Source organism: Cetorhinus maximus, chromosome 32, assembly GCF_964194155.1.
Source record: "Cetorhinus maximus chromosome 32, sCetMax3.hap1.1, whole genome shotgun sequence".
Classification (NCBI taxonomy): Eukaryota; Metazoa; Chordata; class Chondrichthyes; order Lamniformes; family Cetorhinidae; genus Cetorhinus; species Cetorhinus maximus.
The window spans coordinates 15,702,519-15,721,395 of NC_135910.1; the positions used below are offsets into that span (position 1 = coordinate 15,702,519).

Here is an 18,877-nt window from a genome sequence, read left to right on the forward strand (position 1 = left end):
TTGTGTCAAGAAATGCTTCCTGACATCACCCCTGAACAGGTTAGTTCTGATTTTAAGAGGTGACACCCCCTTGTTCTGGGCACCACCACACCCCCTCCCCCACCAACCCCTCTCAGAGGAAATTGTTTCCACCTACCCGTCTGATATTTATCTTAATAGTCATCAGTTTGATTATGTCATCTTCTACAACTCAAGGCAATAGAAGCCTAGTTAATGGCAATGGTTCTCAAACCTGTTGATCCACGGACCATTTAGATAGGGTAAAAGACCCTGTGGGGACCACCTCCTGGTCTTACTCCACCTGCTTTCACTTGCCCCCACAAAAAAAAACCTCATCAGAATGAATGGGGAGAACAGCACTGCTTTGGATGAGATGCCAACGAGTTGATGACTGGTTCTAAACCAAAGAGTTTCAGTCTCATACAAAAACAAAAATACCTGGAAAAACTCAGCAGGTCTGGCAGCATCTACGGAGAGGAGCACAGTTAACATTTCGAGTCCGAATGACCCTTCAACAGAACTAAGTAAAAATAGAAGAGAGGTGAAATATAAGCTGGTTTAAGGGGGTGGGGGGTGGGACAAGTAGAGCTGGATAGAGGGCCAGTGATAGGTGGACATATCCAAAAGATGTCACAGACAAAAGGACAAAGAGGTGTTGAAGGTGGTGATATTATCTAAGGAATGTGCTAATTAAGGGTAGAAAGCAGGACAAGCAAGGTACAGATAGACCTAGTGGGGGTGGGGTGGGGTGAAGGAATCAAAAAAGGCTAAAAGGTAGAGATAAAACAATGGATCCCAGAAACATGATAGGGTCCCCCTTGTCCTCACTTATCACCCCACCAGCCTCCTCATTCAAAGGATCATCCTCCGCCATTTCCGCCAACTCCAGCATGATGCCACCACCAAACACATCTTCCCTTCACCCCCCCAGCGGCATTCCGCAGGGATTGTTCCCTCCAGGACACCCTGGTCCATTCCTCCATCACCCCCTACACCTCAACCCCCTCCCACAGCACCTTCCCATGCAACCGCAGAAGGTGTAACACCTGCCCCTTTACTTCCCCACTCCTCACCGTCCAAGGGCCCAAACACTCTTTTCAAGTGAAGCAGCATTTCACTTGCACTTCCCTCAATTTAGTCAACTGCATTCGTTGCTCCCAATGCGGTTTCCTCTACATTGGAGAGACCAAACGCAGACTGGGTGACCGCTTTGCAGAACACCTTTGGTCTGTCCGCATTACCCAGACCTCCCTGTCGCTTGCCATTTCAACACTCCACCCTGCTCTCATGCCCACATGTCCGTTCTTGGCCTGCTGCATTGTTCCAGTGAAGCTCAACGCAAACTGGAGGAACAGCACCTCATCTTCCGACTAGGCACTTTACAGCCTTCCGGACTGAATATTGAGTTCAACAACTTTAGATCATGAACTCTCTCCTCCATCCCCACCCCCTTTCCGATCCCCCCCTTTTTTTCCCAATAATTTATATAGATTTTACTTTTCCCACCTATTTCCATTATTTTCAAATGTATTTCCATCCATTGTTTTATCTCCACCTTTTAGCCTTTTTTGATTCCTTCACCCCACCCCACCCCCACTAGGGCTATCTGTACCTTGCTTGTCCTGCTTTCTACCCTTAATTAGCACATTCCTTAGATAATATCACCACCTTCAACACCCCTTTGTCCTTTTGTCTGTGACATCTTTTGGTTATCTCCACCTATCACTGGCCCTCTATCCAGCTCTACTTGTCCCACCCCCCCTTAAACCAGCTTATATTTCACCTCTCTTCTATTTTTACTTAGTTCTGTTGAAGGGTCATTCGGACTCGAAACGTTAACTGTGTTCCTCTCCGCAGATGCTGCCAGACCTGAGTTTTTCCAGGTATTTTTGTTTTTGTTTTGGATTTCCAGCATCCGCAGTTTTTTTGCTTTTATCTTAGTTTCAGTCTCATGTTGGGCTTCACCTTCGGCTGACTGGAAATTGTTCAGGCGGGGGTAGATAGATTCTTGACTAAGAACGTGGGGGGGTCAAAGGATTTCGGGGGTAGATGGGAATATGGGAGCGGAGGCCACAATCCGATCAGCCATGATCTTACGGAATGGCGGACCAGGCTCGAGGGGCCGAATGGCCTACTCCTGCTTCTGATTCATATGCTCAGTGGGATCCTCTTTGCTTTTAGCACCCCCCCACCCCACAAGTGTTGAAAATCCAATCTCACACTTGTATGTCGTATGTAAACCTTGCTGATAAAACTACATTATTCTTGCCAGCGCCTCTGATGACTCCTGCCACACACGCGGGAGCCAGCCTGGTTGTGTGACGTCTCACGACTGGTGGGGTTGAGGGTTCTGGCCTGTTCTCTCATATGGCCTCAGCTGTGGCGTTGTAGGTCAGCGATTTGCATTTCAGCCCAGCCTGCAGGCCACCAGGAGGGCCCCTCACAGGCTGTCAGTGGCCCAAGGAGCACTCCGAGAACCACTGGTCGATGGAACGGAGTTCTATTCACTGCCAGAAGAGGTAGGAGAACTGCAATTGACCTCAGAGCCTCTTAGAGGCAACCTGGCCTTGTAATGACTTGCATTCTGGGGGTTACCATTGACCAGAAACTGAACTGGTCCAGCCACATAAATATGGTGGCTACAAGAGCAGGTCAGAGGCTGGGAATTCTCCAGAGAGTAACTCACCTCCTGACTCCCCAGATCCTGTTCAACATCTATAAGGCACAAATCAGGAGTGTGATGGAATACTTTCCACTTGCCTGGATGAGCGCAGCTCCAATGACACTCAAGAAACTCGACACCATACAGGACAAAGCAGCCCACTTGATTGGAACCCCATCCACAAACATTCACTTCCTCCATCGCCGATGCACAGTAGCAGCAGTGTGTACCACCTACAAGATGCATTGCAGGAATTCACCAAGGCACTTTGACAGCACCTTCCGAATCCGTGACCTCTACTAACTGGAAGGACAAGGGCAGCAGACACATGGGAACACCGCCTGCAAGTTCCCCTCCAAGTGACTCACCACCCTGACTTGGAAATATATCGGCCGTTCCTTCACTGTCGCTGGGTCAAAATCCTGGAACTCCCTCCCTAACAGCACTGTGGGTGTACCTACACCACATGGGACTGCAGCGGCTCAAGAAATCGGCTCACCACCACCTTCTCAAGAGCAACTAGGGATGGGAAATAAATGCTGGCCCAGCCAGCGAAGCCCACATCCTGTGAAAGAATTAAAAATATTATAGATGCACACTAAATAGAACATATCTAAAGATCTGTAAAGTTAGAAACTTGGGAGCAATCAAACAAACTCGCAAGTGAATCAAAGTGAATTAATTTGAAGTTTTATTTCACAGCTTAACAACAGAAACATGCCATCCATTACATAGATATCTATATTTACATCTATAATTATTACCTGTAGATATGCATAGAGAGAGATTGAAAGGTGTTAGGTTTAAGGCGTTTAAAGTTTAACCTTCACCACTCTGGATTTCTGCGACATTTTCCATCCAATTAGTTACATGGGTCCCTTCTCCATCAATCATACTTGCCAGACAAGCGTTTTCTTTCTCCCTCTCACACACACAGAGCTTCCAGTTAAAGTAACTAAACCCAACAAAAAGCGTTTTGTCTTCAATACTTTTCTGCTTTCGAGTGAAGCTGGCTCCCAGAGAGCAGTAATTTAGCCCCAATTGATTTAGAGGAATGAACACACAAGGATTTCACAGGGTTAGAAAAAAAACCTCTCATTGTTCAGATTGCTATGGATACATCTGGTCCGAAAGGATTACAGCAATACTTGTCCACCCCCACTAGATGTCTATAATCAAAACTAGAAAGGAAAAGCAAACTAGCGACATCTGGTGGTGGAGTAGCAAAATGCTACAAGGTTGAAAGTGAGATAGGAAGTGGGGGATTCAGTCCCAAAACTGGACAGTCACTCCAATCAGTTAACACAAGGTATTAAAAGGCATGAGACATTTCCCCCACTTACAGCCACCTGGCCGGGCTATGCGATGATCTGTCTGACCGGCAACCTTTTTAACCAGCTGGCTTATCCCCCTCGGTGTCTGCCTCCTGCTTGCTTCTCTCTGTCTCCGGCGAGCTTTTCTTGACATCGGGGGCTCCGGGGCTGGCTGTGCCTTGTGCACCCTCAGCTTTGCTGTCTATCAAGGCATGTTCCTCCTTCACAATGTCTTCAAGCTCTTCCTGCAGAAGAATTATACAGAAGGTGCACAGAACGTGTACAGAGTGGGAGGGGAATCATGGAATACATTTACTTTTATACCGCCTGGCCACACGATCAACCACAATAAACTATGGAAACCTCACTTGGGGGGTTTTTCCCTCAATGTCAACATCAGCAATTACTTGCATTTGTATAGAGCCCTCAACATTACAAATCATCCCAAGGCATTTTGCAGGTGCATTATCAAACAAAATTTCACATGGGGAGATATTAAGTCAGATGACCAAATTCTTGGCCAAAGAGGTAGGTTTTATGGATGGTCTTAGAGCAGGAGAGAGAGGTGGAGCGAGGGAATTCCAGCACTTAGGGACCTTGGCAGCTGAATGATGGAGTGACGGGAATGGGGGATCTGCCAAAGAGGCCAGAATTGGAGGAGTGCAGAGATATCGGGGCTGAAGGAGGTTACAGAGATAGGGAAGGGCGAGGCAATGGCGCGATTAAGAAACAAAGCCCCTGGTAACCCAAAGAGCAAAGCTCAATCTACCCGCTCCTCCTGGACTAGTAATCCAGAGACCCCGGTTAATGATCTGGGGGCACAAGTTCAAATCCAGCCACCTCAGCTGGTAGAATTTTAATTCATAAAAATAATTCATAATTCTGGAATTGAAAGCTAATCTCAGTGATGGTGACCAAGAAATTACTATTGTTGTAAAAACCCATCTGGTTCACTAATGTCCTTTAGGGAAGGAAATCTGCCATCCTTACCTGGTCTGGCCTACATGTGACTCCAGACCCACACTGCAATGTGGTTAATTCTTAACCGCCCTCTCAAGTGGCCTAGCAAGTTATTCAGTTGTAGTGTCTAGGGATGGGCAATAAATGCTGGCCTTGCCAGCGACGCCCACATCCCATGAAGGAATAACAAAAAACGAGCCTTAGCTATCAACTTCAGGTATGGACAATAATCATAAAGGCTGGTTTCCCATTAGCCTTTGTATCTAGAGAAATAGAACTCAACAGGGTAGAACTCATTCTACAGCTATATAAAGCCTTGGTTAGACCAGTGGTCATTTCTGGACACCAAGGATGTATTAGCCTTGGAGAAAGTGCAGAGTAGATTCAAGAGTTAAATTATGATGAGAGATTAAACAAACCCAGGTTTATATTTCCTGTAATTTTGAAGGTCCAGGGTGATTTGATCAAAGTTTTCAAGATGTTAAGGGGAACTGATAATGTAGATAGAGAAAAATTATTTCCACTGGTTAGGGAAAACCAGGACTAGGGCTCACAGTCTAAAGATTAGAGTCCGACCTTTCAGGAGTGAAATTAGGAAACATTTCTACACACACAGGGAGAAGTTTGGAACTCTCTTCTGCAATTGATTATCGAACAATTGTTGATTTTAAGTCTGAGATGAATAGATTTTTGTTAACCAAAGGAATTTAGGGATTATGAGGCAAAGGAGGGTATATACCACAGATCAGCCATGATCTCATTGAATGCTGGAATAGGCTCGAGGGGCTGAATGGCCTCCTCCTGTTCCTATGTTCAACAGAAAACCTCTCTACTGTGCCAGCCTGACTGTTCCAATGCCTATCCCACTGCACTTCATCACATCTTCAAGATTTCCAAAGCACACAACACACAATAAACTGCTTTCCTTTTGAAATGTCATTGTTGCTAATGGTAGGTAAACCTGGTTAGCTGCGACAAACAATAAATCAGATGAACGACCATTAATCTTTTTCTGCTGAGAGAGAGTGTGCGAGGGTCAAAATGCTGGAAGGAATTGCCTGCTCACTCGATTCAGACTCTGGGGTCTCGTACATTCCATCGGACATCAGCCAAAAATCTGACAGACAGCACGCCCACTGATGCGGCCGTCCCTAACACAGCCTCGGTCATCTTGCCAATGCTGGAATGAGGTCTGAATAAACAAGCTGACTCAGAGCCAAGAGTGCTTATCAACTGAACCCAGCTTAAACCTCCCCCCCACCCTGGATTTTCAGTAAGAAGAGCAAAGTATTCACCTGCAAAAAGCATTCGCTCTGTAAAGATGTAGACTCACACACCTGGGGCGCTGATACGATGGAAGAAAATGTCTTCAGACCGCTACATTCCTTTTTTAATGTTCATTCACGGGATGCAGGCTTTGCTGGCTGGGCCAGCATTTATTGCCCATCCCTAGTTGCCCTTGTGGTAGTGGTGGTGGTGGTGAGCTGCCTTCCTACACCACGCGGACTGCAGCGGTTCAAGAAGGCAGCTCACCACCACCACCTTCTCAAGGGCAACTGGGGATGGGCAATAAATGCTGGGCCCAGCCAGCGAAGCCCACATCCCGTGAATGAATTTTTAAAAAGTGTGGCGGTCTGGAAACATTTTCATCCATCTATCAGGGCTGCTTGCTAAACCATATCCTCTGGGCTGAAAGAACAGAGCTATTGTACTTGGTGTCGTGCTAAGTGTATCGCTTTCCTTAATGTCATAGCTTTTTTGCTAATTCTTTCACGGGATGGGAGTGTCGCTGGCTGGGCCAATGTTTATTGCCAATCCCTAACTGCCCTTGGGAAGGTGGTGTTGAGCCATCACCTTGAACTGCTGCGGTCCAACATCTCAGGCCTTGCTCGGTCACATCAGAGGGCAGAGTCAACCGCGTTGCTGTGGGTCTGGAGTCACCAGGTCTGGTGAAGAATGGCAGATTTCCTTTCCAAAAGGACTTGGTGGACCGAACCAGAATTGATGCTCATTTCACAGTCACCATGACTGAGACTAGGGGGTGCGGAATGTTACAGCCTCTACCGCAGGCGGGATTTTCCAGTCCTGCCGAAGTCAATGGGCTTTTGAACGGCTCGACACATTTTATGGCCCCGCCCCCCCACCCCTCCCCCTCCCACCACCACAGGGCCGCAAAATTCCGCCCTAGCTTTCAACTCCAGATTTTTATTAATTGGGTTTAAATTCAGCTGCCATGGTGGCATTTGAACCCATGTCATCAGCCATGGGCCTTTGGATTACTGGTCCAGTGACAGTACCATTCTGCCACCATCTCTCATTCCCTTAATAAATTATTTCATAACAGCCACGACCCTAAATGGTCAAAGTCCAAAGGCACTGTGGCACGGGAGATGAGATCTAAAAAAAATATTACAGTACCTTCCAGCCCAGCAGGTCAGCGAGAGCAAGACAGCCATCATCACATGAACCCACATAAGCCACATCCCTGCTGAGACAAAACGGTGTCATTTCAGGGCAGAGAAGCAACCTTTGTGACATCCCATTAAGGCCAAACCCATTTGCATCATCTTGCCTACGTAGAGTCAAGCGGAGATATGGAAAGGTTAGTGTGACCAGGGTGCATTTCATCACAATCCAGTCGGCGGCAGCAACAACAACAACTTGAATTTATATAGCACCATTAATGTCCCAAGGCACTTCACAGGAGTCACGATCAGACAAAATTTGACACCCAGCCACCCAGGGAAATATTAGGACACATTGGGATATCTTGGTCAAACAGGTAGGTTTGCATCTTACAAGGCGGAGAGGGCTAAGAAGGGAATTGCAGAGCTTAGGGTCAAGGCCACTAATGCAGGGATGCCAATGGGGGAACAATGCAAATCAGGAACGTGCAAGAGGTCAGCTTTTGGAGGAGTGCAGAGACTTTGGAGAGTTGCGGAAATGGAGGAGGTTCCAAAGGCAGGGAGGGAGGGAGGGAGGGGAAAGCAAGGAAAATTATAACATCGCTCCCGGTCCACTGACAAGAAAGAAAATAGCAGCAGAGTCCCGCTCACTTTGCAATATGCTTCAGCCTAATGAAGCCTCTTCCACTCTCATACCATAACCGTCATTTTGGCAGCCACAGCGGGCGATGGGAAGGTGTTCATAAAAAGGTAATGTATGATTTCCCACACTAAACTCAAAAATCTTGATGAAAGGCCTCGATGAACCTTGACTGTACAGGATACCGAGCAGGTTGAAGTTTTGTAGGACGGGAGATGTGATAAAACCCATGAGTGACGCTGGGACTCCAAACTTGGGATTTCAAAACACTCTTGGTTGTACGAGATTGAAGGTGAGGGGAGGTGCAGAGTTTTGAAGTGTTGGGAAACGTCCAATAGGTGAACGTGCGATGAACTGAGACTTCAGCGAGTCAGGATACAGGCTGGAGGAAGAGCGTATTAAAAATTTTTTTTTATTCATTCATAGGGGGGATGGGAGTCGCTGGCTGGATTATTGCCCATCCCTAATTTCCCTTGTTCCGAGGGCATTTAAGAGTCAACCACATTGCTGGACAGTCAATACAGAATGTAGCTGGAATCAAATCGAGGGGGTTGGATAGTTTATCTAAAGAATAAAAATAAAGCCTGAAGGTTTAATTGTCATCACGACAATTTAAAAGCAAAGTGTGAACAGTGGCTGGAATCTGAGGCTGAGTGCCATTAAACTTGAGGCCAGCAATATGTAGAATATACAGCACAAAGAAAAGGTCATTCAGCCCACGTCCGTGTTTATGCTCCCACATTATTTCACCTCAGCCCATCAGCACAGCCTTCTACTCATTTCTTCCTTATGGGTTTACCTAGCTTCCTCTTAAATGCATCTATTCCTTGCACCTCAACCACTCATGTGGTAGCCAATTTTAAGTAGTGAGCTTCTTCTTTTGAATCTAGTTTTGATTCTTTACTTCTGGAACCCCAACAGTTATTTACGCTCTCTTGCTTCTGAGAGCTCCCACCGTCACACAAGTCCTTCTGTCCCTCATTGCAATTTTCCAAATCCACATTCGGTAACTTAAGCTCCAAGGCAGCATGATAGGAATGGTCACTTTCACAAAAACTTGCCTGTACGCCCTTTCGGAGTCAAAGTCAAGGGAAGTTCCAAGTCCTAGTAAGGCCATCACAGGGTTACCCTGAAGGAGAGAAAGAAAAATCAACTAGTTTGTCTTTTGGTAAGAAATTATTTACACTGAAAAAACTGCACTGACCCACACAGACCAGATCTCAGGTTTGTACTGAGGAACATAGGTGCATGAGGAGGCCATTCAGCCCCTCCAGCCTCTTCTGTCATTCCATGAAGTCACGGTTGACCTGAATTTCCGCTCCATTGTTCCCCATCGCTTAATCCCCCTTATCCAACAAAAACCTCAATTCTGAAATTTTCAATTGACCCCCAGCCTCAGCAGCTTCCTTGGGCAGATGGGGGGAGGGGAATGAGCGCAAGGGTTCTGGATTTCCACCACCCTCTACGCTTCCTGCATTAACATCAACTGGCTTCAGCAACAGAGTTGGAAGAAAGACATTAGCCAGATTTCCTGCTGCTGATCGCCACCCTGCTAAAAGTGGCTAGGTATATGTACTGGACCAGAACGTACAGTCGACCATTATTCAGCGTGCAACATCAGATTGGCCACTCCTATAACACCTCTGGGTGCTGCTGATCCGGAAAGGAGTCATAGAATGATACAGAGCAGAAGGGAGCAATTCAGCCCATTGTGCCAGTGAAAGCGGTCCAATCAGTCTCACTCCCCTGCCCTTTCCTCACAGTCCTGCAAATGTTTCCTTTTCAAAAGCATTTATCCAACTCTCCTTTTGAAAGCTCCTATTAAATCTGCTTCCATCGCCCCTTCAGGCAGTGCATTCCAGATCACAACGCTGTGTATAAAAAAAAAAAAATTCCCTCTCCCCCCTCTGGTTCCTTTCACAGTTATCTTCAATCGGTGTCCTCTGGTGACCGATTCCTGCCAGTGAAAACACTTTCTTCCTCCATTAACTCTTTCAAAATAGAGAAAAGCAGCACAGAAAAAGGCCTTTTGGCCCAAATAACCACGAGGGTTTTTAATGACAGTCCAGCAGTGCTCAGAGTCACTTTACTCAAACTATTCCACAAATGACCAAATATATGACATTTAATTTCACAATATGCCACGGACGATGGCACAATCTAGTACAGCGGCAGCTGTGGGTAGCACTGTCACCTCTGGGTGGGATGGTGGCATTGGGGTAATGTCACTGGGCTAGTAATCCAGAGGTCCAGGCTAATGCTCTGGGGACAAGTTCAAATCTCACCACAGCAGCTGGTAGAATTTAACTTCAATGAATAAATCTGGGATTATAAAGCTCGCCACAGTCCACGGGTGACCATGACAACTATTGTCAATTTTTGTTGTTAAAACCCATCTGGTTCACGGATACCCCTTTGGGGAAGGAAATCTACCACAGATACCCGGTCTGGCCTACATGAGACTCCCAACCCATAGCAGTGTGGCTGACTGTTAACTGCCCCTCTGAAATGACCTAGCAACTCAGTCAGTTCAAGGGCAATTAGGGATGGGCAACAAATGCTGGCCTTGCCAGTGACATCCCATGAAAGAATAAAGAAAAAAAATAGAAGCTTGTGAGTTCAAGGCCCATGACAGAGACTTGAACCTAAAGTCTAAAACGACACTTCTAGTGCAGCACTGAGGGAGCACTGTACTGTCAGAGGTACTGTCTCTTGGATAAGATATTAATCTGAGACCCCATCTGACCTTTCAGATCCCATGGCATTATTCGAAGATGAGTATGAGGCATTGTCCCTGGTGGCCCTCGCTCAATATTTATCCCTCGATCAATAAACACCAGGAAAGCAGATTCTCTGGTCACTGACACATTATTGTTTGTGGGACTGAGCTGTGCTAGAGATGGCTGCCCAATTTTCCAACATTGTAACTGTACAGAAATACTTCATTGGCTGTGAAGCACTTTGGGATGTCCTGAGGTTGTGAAAGGTGCTACATAAATTCAAGGTCTCTCTCTCTCGCTAACCACCTCACTGCTATATGCTTTCAAGTTCGGCATGCGATGATCTGGGGTGGAATAGAGTTAATAAAAGGTTCGCTAGCCAAGTTGGAAATGTCTCTGCCAGAGCATTTCTAGTGCTGATACCCACCTGACGAGTGATTTCCTTGTTAATGAGAAGCCGGGGTGTTGTGTCAGACACCCTGAGTGAAAGAGGAAGAGAGCATCATTAGCACAATACTCCTGTGAACCACAGCACACTTCGTAACATCCCAACATCCTGTCATGCCAGTAGAAGCAGTACGGACTCAGATAAGATCTATTTCAAGTGATTAAGTCATCTCCGCGGGGCGCAGCTTGTTTCTTCTACACGTTTCTGATCAAATACCACCAGAGGATTGCAGAATCTCACAGAGGCAGATTCCGGTGTCCTGTCTCAGTTTCCCCTTTCGTGGCTGATCTCAGATTGGGCCTTCTTTTTAAAATGTTCATTCTTGGACTGTGGGTGTCACTGGCAATGCCAGTGTTTATTGCCCCATCACGAAGTCATCCCTTTGAGAGGGTGGTGTACTTTTTTTGGTCTCCTCATTTAAGGAGGGATATACTTGCATTGGTTTGGGGGGGGCGGGGAGCAGGGCAGAGTCTTGTGGGGCAGTCAGTAGGGTCCCTACCTCTGGGCCAGAAGCTCTGGGTTCAAGTCCCACTTCAGGTCCTGATGCCCGTGGAAGGTGTGTTCCTAACGCGGCCAATCAGGTTGATTATCAGCCTGTAAATCCTTCCAATACGCTTGACGGCAGGTGGTAAGAGCGGGAGAGTTTTCTGGTCAGCTGTACCGCAGAAGGCGATGGCAAACCACTGCAGCACTTTGCCAAGCATAATCGTGGACTAATCCAATGCCAACACCCTCTTAGGGCACCGGTACCTGGAGGAAGCTACTTGCATTGGTGGCAGTTCAAAGAAGGTTCACTAAGTTGAATCATGGGATGAACGGGTTGTCTTATGAGGAAAGGTTTAGAAGAATGAAATTTAAATTCAAATTTTCTAACCCAGAGAGCAGCTGGAATTGGATCACTGAATTTAATCCAGGCTGAGCAAGACAGGTTTTTGATCTGTAAGGAAGTCAAGGGTTCAATTAATTGAATTGGTTAATTAAATTCAAATTCACCCCAGCTGTTGTGGTGGGATTTGAGCCCATGTCCCCAGAGAATTAGCTTGGGCCTCTGGATTACTGGTCCAGTGACATTACCACTACACCACCGTCTCCTGTGTGATGAAGGTGGCTCCCACGGTGTTGTAAGGTAGGGGATTTCCAGGATTGTGACACAGCAATGGGTTATCTCCACAGGAGGGGAGGTTATACCAGATTAGGTAATATGTTCAGTACTGAAGCGAAGTGTAAAACCACAGCATTCTAAAGGAGGAAGAGGAAACTGGAAATGGACAGCTAGATCCAAAAAAAAAGATCAGCATTTGAACTAGAAAACTATGGTCAGAACAGCTCTGGGCAGTGGGTTAGACGCTGTTCTCACTTCTGGATTTCTTCACTTGGAACGCTGAATTGTTGTTGAATACAGGAACAGGAGGAGGCCATTCAGCCCCTCACTGCCATTCAATCAGATCGTGGGTGACTGTACCTCACCTCTACCTACTCACCCAGCTTCCGTAAAACCTAATAACCTTATCAGACAATCGTGGGATCTTCCAGTTTGTTTGTTATATCACCAGTGTTTCTCTACACATGAGCCTAGTCTAACGCCGCTCCCCTGCTCACTCCGCATGCCCTTTAATATTCATTTTGTCAGCCAGCTATCTAATCCTCTTTGGAGACTATTTACTGACTTTAACAATGGCGAATTTCTGCATTCTAACCTCCTCTTTAATTATATTTATCCTGCATGATGTTGTAGGATCTTAAGCCCCTAAAAAAGAGCTGGCACCAACACGATGGGCCAAATGGCTTCCTGTGGTGCTGTAAACTTCTCTGCAGTGCATTCTGTTGTTTTAATTTCCAATTTACATCATTTCCAATGCCCACCCTTCAACAATTAGGGAAGATTTACCCCACACAGACCTGCTGGCAAGAGATGCAAATGGCTGGACTTGCAAGGAAGTGCCCATGATGATGAGGAGGTCACATTTTGGAAAATCCTGAACCAAAGGACAAGTGTGCTCATTAGAACAGAGGTGAAGAAGTACACTCTCACAAATACAGTCTCTCCTTCTTGCTCATTTGGGTGGCTATATGTTAAAAAAACAGGCAATTACCTTACGAAGTAAAAAATGTATTTACATATTAGACGCAAGGGTCGGGTGCCGCATTGAACTTGGTAGCATCGTGATGTCCATTGGTCATAGGGAAGCGAATGATGAGGTCCCATGTCAGACATGGTGTGAATCATTGACAAATAACCATTGAACACTTCAGGAAAGCATCCGACTCAATGAAATAGGCGTCAGGCACAGTACACTGCAGACTTTGCTGGGCTTTCCTTGAGGCTGAAGGCTTGAAGTTTTTAATTAAAACAACACTGGCAACCATTTTTATAACCACTGTGGCACTGTACACCAGGCTAAGTGTAGTCTTCAGGTGAAAGAGTAATAGAGGGTTGGGGGGATAGACAAGGGTGCACAGATGTAATTCAGTCCTCATTTTGAAGGCATATGTTCTGTCTTTATATTTTAATATATAATTCTTTGAATTATTTGTAATTAAACCCACAAAAGAATCAGGAACTTGGCAGCAGAGATGTGGAATTATTTGAGGCTAGGAGTTTCTTTGTCATACAGGCCAAGTAGCTGGGAGACTCACAATAGAGTTGCTACAGTACCACCACAGGTGGGAGGGCATAATTATATAGGTCATTTCCATTGGAAGTTTGAACAGTGGAAATTAAAATGGAAAAATGTAAGCACACATGATAAACATATCTCAAGTGGAAGAATGCATAGACATAATGTTTTTTAAACATATATCAACTTCTTAACACAGACACAAGGAGTGGGTCGGAGTACTTGGAACAGAAGGTCATAAGTCCCTTCTGCTAAGTGGACAAAGACATCAAGGAATTATTCGGTGAAGTATAATTTACCGGTGTCCCGTAAATATTCTCCCTGAGCCACCATGAGATGGATTAATCAGTCAGTCATCTTATTGTGATTCTCAGAATACACTTAAAAGGCTGCGCCTCACTGACCTGCTTAAGAGTTATTAGACTCCCAAATGAAGTCTTCAAAACGTAAAATCTTTAGCATTAAATGCAAGTCTTTCTCTTGCTGTATAATTCAGTCATTGTACTGAGATCACAGAGTTGTAGGTTCAACCCGGACTCCAGGACTTAAGTGTGTGAACTTGGATGACAGCACTGAGGGAGTGCTGTGTTGTCAGAAGTGCTGTCCTTTGGATGAAACATTAAACCAAAGTCCTGCCTGCCTATTCAAGTGGACATAAAAAGATTCCCTAGCACCTTTTTCAAAGAACACCAGGGAGTTTGGCGGGTGGTTTGACAACATTCTTCCCCCAGTCACCACCACCAAAACTGATTAACTTAATCACTTACATCATTGCTGTCTGTAGGCAGCAACTCAGTTTCCCTGTCACAAACTGTGATGGCACTTAAAAGACACACATGAACGGTGCTATACAAACAGTAACTTATATTTATATAGCACCTTTAATGTATTAAAACATCCCAAGGCGCTTCATTGGAGCATTATAAAACAAAGAATGACACTGAGCCACTTAAGACGATATTAGGGCCGATGATTAAAGAGGTAGGTTTTAAGGATTGTCTTAAAGCAGGAGAGGCAGAGAGGTGTAAGGAGGGAATGCCAGAGCTTAGGGCCCATGGCCGCCAATGGTGGAGCGATTAAAATCAGGAATGCACATAGGGCCAGACCAGAATTGCATGAATGCAGGGATCTTGGAGAGTTGTGGGGCTGGAGGAGATTACAGAGGTAGGGAGGGGGGTGTTGAGAGGGGGGAGGCCATGGAGAGATCTGAAACCAAGGATGAGAATTTTAAAATCGAGACTTAGCCAGGTGCCAGTGTAGGTTGGTGAGCACAGGGATGATGAGTGAATGGGGCTCGGCGAGACCAAGTAGAGTTTGGGATGAACGCAAGTCAGTCAAATCCACTGGGATTGTCCTCTTTACTGCAAATAAGGTTACAGGGAGATTTAAAACAAATGTTCAACATGATGGAGGGTTTTATTGCAGTAAATAGGGAGTAACTGCTTCGAATGGCAGGAGAGTTGATAACCAGAGGACACTGGTTTAAGATAATTGGCATATTTTTCTGTAACGAAGATTTTATATTAAGTGAGTTTAAAACGCTGTGGTAGATTTCTTGAAGAAGGACTAAGAATAGAACTTTTGCCTCACACACGCACAGAGTGACCTCAAACACGTCTTAAACTCACCAGTGACCATGCATCATTTACTGGCTGTTTCCTGTGTCTATTCACTTCAAGGGAACTGGGTGCAGCAATTTTAAAATATTGCTCACTCTTTAGTTAAGCAGAATTTCAATTACTGTAATGCAAGTGATCCTTAATTCTCCATTCCTTTTGTGGTTCTGACCATTTTTGCAACAAATTGGCTGCTTGTATTTTTAGAAATATCGCGTTTTTCTATTCATGCAAACCCTGGTGATGGAAACAGCGTCGAAATCCTTGGGCCTGTGTCCTTGGTGTGGCACTGCCCCAACATAAATAAAGCCTCCGTAACTCTGAGCTAAGGCAATGGTGGAGGTGACGGGGGGGGGGGTGGGGTGTTTGGGAGGCGAGGGGGTTTTGCATTCAGCTGTGATGGTCTCCATAGTCGGTCAGCATTCGCTACCTTGCACATTTGGACAAAGTACGGGAGGGTGGCTGGAGCATTGAACTGCATCCCAGAAGCAAATCAGCGCCTTTGGAGAAGGCAGACACCGGTAAACCTTCTTAAAAACGATGCTGAGTTTCATTAGGAACTGTTACAGGTCAGTCTGAGTCAACTAGCATAATGCAAAACTTTAGGGATCCTTTTGCTCTTTGCTTGCGGACAGGAACTGGCTTCAGGTCAATGCTCCAGCTGATCTTGGTTGATTGCGCCTTCAGCTGCCTTGATCCTAAGCTCTGGAATTCCTTCCCTAAACCCCTCTTCTCTTATGACAGCTGTAGTTCAGTAGGTAGCACTCTAGCACTCTCCCCTCTGAATCACAAGGTTCCGGGTTCAAGTCCCACACCAGGACTTGAGCACAAAAACCAAGACCGACTCTCCAGCGCAGCACTGAGGGAGTGCTGCACTGTCGGAGGTGCCGTTTTCTTTGGATGAGTCACTCAGTTGAGGCCCCAGCTGCCTGCCGAGGTGGATGATAAAGATCCCGTGGCGCTATTTCGAAGAAGTGCATGGGAGTTCTCCCCGGTGACCCGTCCAATCAACATCACAAAAACCGATCATCGGGTCACTGTCACACTGCTGTTTGTGGGAGCTTGCTGTGCACAAATCGGCTGCCCGGTTCCCTACATTCAACAGTGACGACACTTGAAAAGTATTTCATTGGCTACAAAGCGCTTTTGAGACGTCCAGTGGTGGTGAAAGGTGCTATATAAATTTAGGTCTGTCTGTATTTTCTTTTTCCTCCTTTAACATGGTCCCTAAAACCTATTCCTTCTACCAAGCTTTTGGTCACCAGCCAAACATCCTCCTTAAGTGGTTCAATGTCAGGTTTTGTTTGACAGTGCTCCTGTGGAAACTTTGAACGTTTTATTACAGTATCTGGAATACAGTTTTGGTCTCCTTATTTTGAAAAAAAAGACATAATTGCCATAGAAGTAGTTCAGAGGAGGTTCACTCGACTCATTCCTGGGATGAAGGGCTTATCCTGTGAAGAAAGGTTGAACAGGTTGGGCCTATAAGATGGAGAGGAAGAGAATTTTTTCTCAGAGGGGTCGTTAGTCTGTGGAATTCTCTTCCCCCCAAAAGCAGTGGAGGCTGGGTCACTGAATTTATTCAAGGCTGAGTTAGATTTTTGCTAAGACAAAGAATCGAGGGTCATGGGAATTGAGGCCACAAACAGATCAGCCGTGATCTTATGGAAGGCGGTGCGGACTGGGGGGGGCTGAATGGCCTGCGCCTGCTCCCGAGTCCTATGTAGGTGCTATACAAATGCAAGCTGCCGCTTATTCAGTTTGTCATTTTGCGCACACTCAGCATCTGGAGCGGTGAGGCAGTTACGTAACACGTGGCTAAGGAGGTGGGATCACAGCCTGATTTCCCCCACCTATTCCACCCCGGCACAAAGGGAGCTTTGGCAGATGCTGATTTTCCACGGGAATTGACTGGGCAGGAGGGAAGGAGACAGGGGAAGGGTGGATGCCACATTAAGCAAAAACTCAAAGCAATGCCTCCCCGGCTATCGCAAGCCCCCGGGGACTAGGGTTCCTGATGATGCCTCTTTACCTCTGACACTGTGGAGGTAATGAGGTAAACGAGTGGTTCAGGTCTGGAATGCACTGCCTGGAAGTGTGGTGGAGGCAGGTTCAATCAAGACATTCAAGAGGGCGTTAGATGATTATGTGAATAGAAACATTAGATGATTATTTGAATAGAAACAACATGCAGGGGTACGTGGAAAAGGCAGGGCAATGGCACTAGGTCATAATGCTCATTTGGAGAGCCAGTGCAGACTCAATGGGCCGAATGGCCTCCTTCTGTGATTCACTGAAGGTGGGCAGAAGTAATTTTTTTGCCCCCTGTTTGTCTGCAAACAATATATCTCAAAAACTAATGGACTGATTTCAACGAAACTTGGCACACAGATAGGTTATGGCTCAAGGAAGAACTGATTAGTTTTTGGCAAAGATGCAGATGGAGATCCTGGAATTTTTTTTTTAAGGGATCCATTAACATTGGGAGATAGGGCAAAATGACTTTTTTCTTTTAGCGTGTTGTTGATTGTTTTTGAATGTTGTGGATTGTCTCAGCTGCTGTGGTAGAACTGGTCACAGCTGTCAAAATGTGAGCAGAGTTTTCAGAGCAGGTTGTTGGCTGCGGATTGGCTTGAGGCCTCCTCTGTAAGATGCAAAAAGATTTATTTTCTTTCAGCTTTGTGGTCACAGGGCATCAATTAGGCAGGGAAAAGCCTCAAGGAAGAGCTGAGTATTTGTAAAAATATTGAGTTAAACAGCATGGCGGAGGTATACGCTCTACTGAGTGCCCTCTTCACTTGTCGATCCAATGTAACTGCCCCAAGCCCGAGGGACTTGGGAGCACAAGCTTTGGAGATCAATCACATTTCAACACTGACTGTGCTGATTGCACTTCTACTTACGGACTCCATGGTAGCAAAGAATCGTTGGGGAAGACTCTCACCAAAGAACACAATGTCTATTTGGAGGAATGAAACGAAGATTAAACTCCGCACACAACAGTTTCCCTTTTGCAATGCTAAAGGCATGCTTTAAAGTCACATTTCTCTCAGCCAGCACAGCAAGACAATCAACGATGTGTCTCTGTTGGGTCACAGGAAACCAGGGGAGGGGCGCTGGAAAGGAAAGACACCTCTCACGCAGCTAGTTTTGTTGAGGGGAGGGGGGGCAGGGGGGAGAAGAGGGGGAGTAGCTGTGAGAGTGGGAGAGTGAGACTGTGTGTGCATAAGTATAGCTCATTATTGTCTCCCACAACCAATGGGGTACTAATATTCCTTTTCCCCAAAGACAATCTTTCTCCTTCACACTGAGCATGATTCTAGCATGAGGTAACATTTTATCAGCGCCAGTCACTCTCTGCTATCTTGCCCAAATGGCCATTATTCATGTGTAAATCTATATAATGAATACCAAGAGGCAATGACTGAGAAGGACACTGCAGCTGAGCACGATCCTGCCCTCGCCTACATGCGCACACTTCCAGCACTGATTCGC

The 18,877-nt window shown here is 46.0% G+C and overlaps 1 protein-coding gene across 2 annotated transcripts in view; it reads right to left on the reverse strand.

The window, feature by feature from the left end:
* Nucleotides 1-3,330: 3,330 nt before the first annotated feature.
* sirt2 (sirtuin 2 (silent mating type information regulation 2, homolog) 2 (S. cerevisiae)) overlaps nt 3,331-18,877 on the reverse strand; it is a 35,611-nt gene continuing 20,064 nt past the window's right edge. The window contains exons 11-16 of one of the 2 annotated variants that reach the window (XM_078533326.1): nt 18,286-18,341; nt 13,048-13,124; nt 11,128-11,179; nt 9,042-9,109; nt 7,354-7,420; nt 3,331-4,220 (exon numbers count right to left, since the gene is read on the reverse strand). In XM_078533326.1, the coding sequence (XP_078389452.1) occupies nt 4,053-4,220; nt 7,354-7,420; nt 9,042-9,109; nt 11,128-11,179; nt 13,048-13,124; nt 18,286-18,341 (488 nt within the window). In that variant the 3' untranslated portion in view covers nt 3,331-4,052. The remainder of the gene's footprint in view (nt 4,221-7,353; nt 7,421-9,041; nt 9,110-11,127; nt 11,180-13,047; nt 13,125-18,285; nt 18,342-18,877) is intronic. The other variant, XM_078533327.1, reaches the window with a different exon arrangement.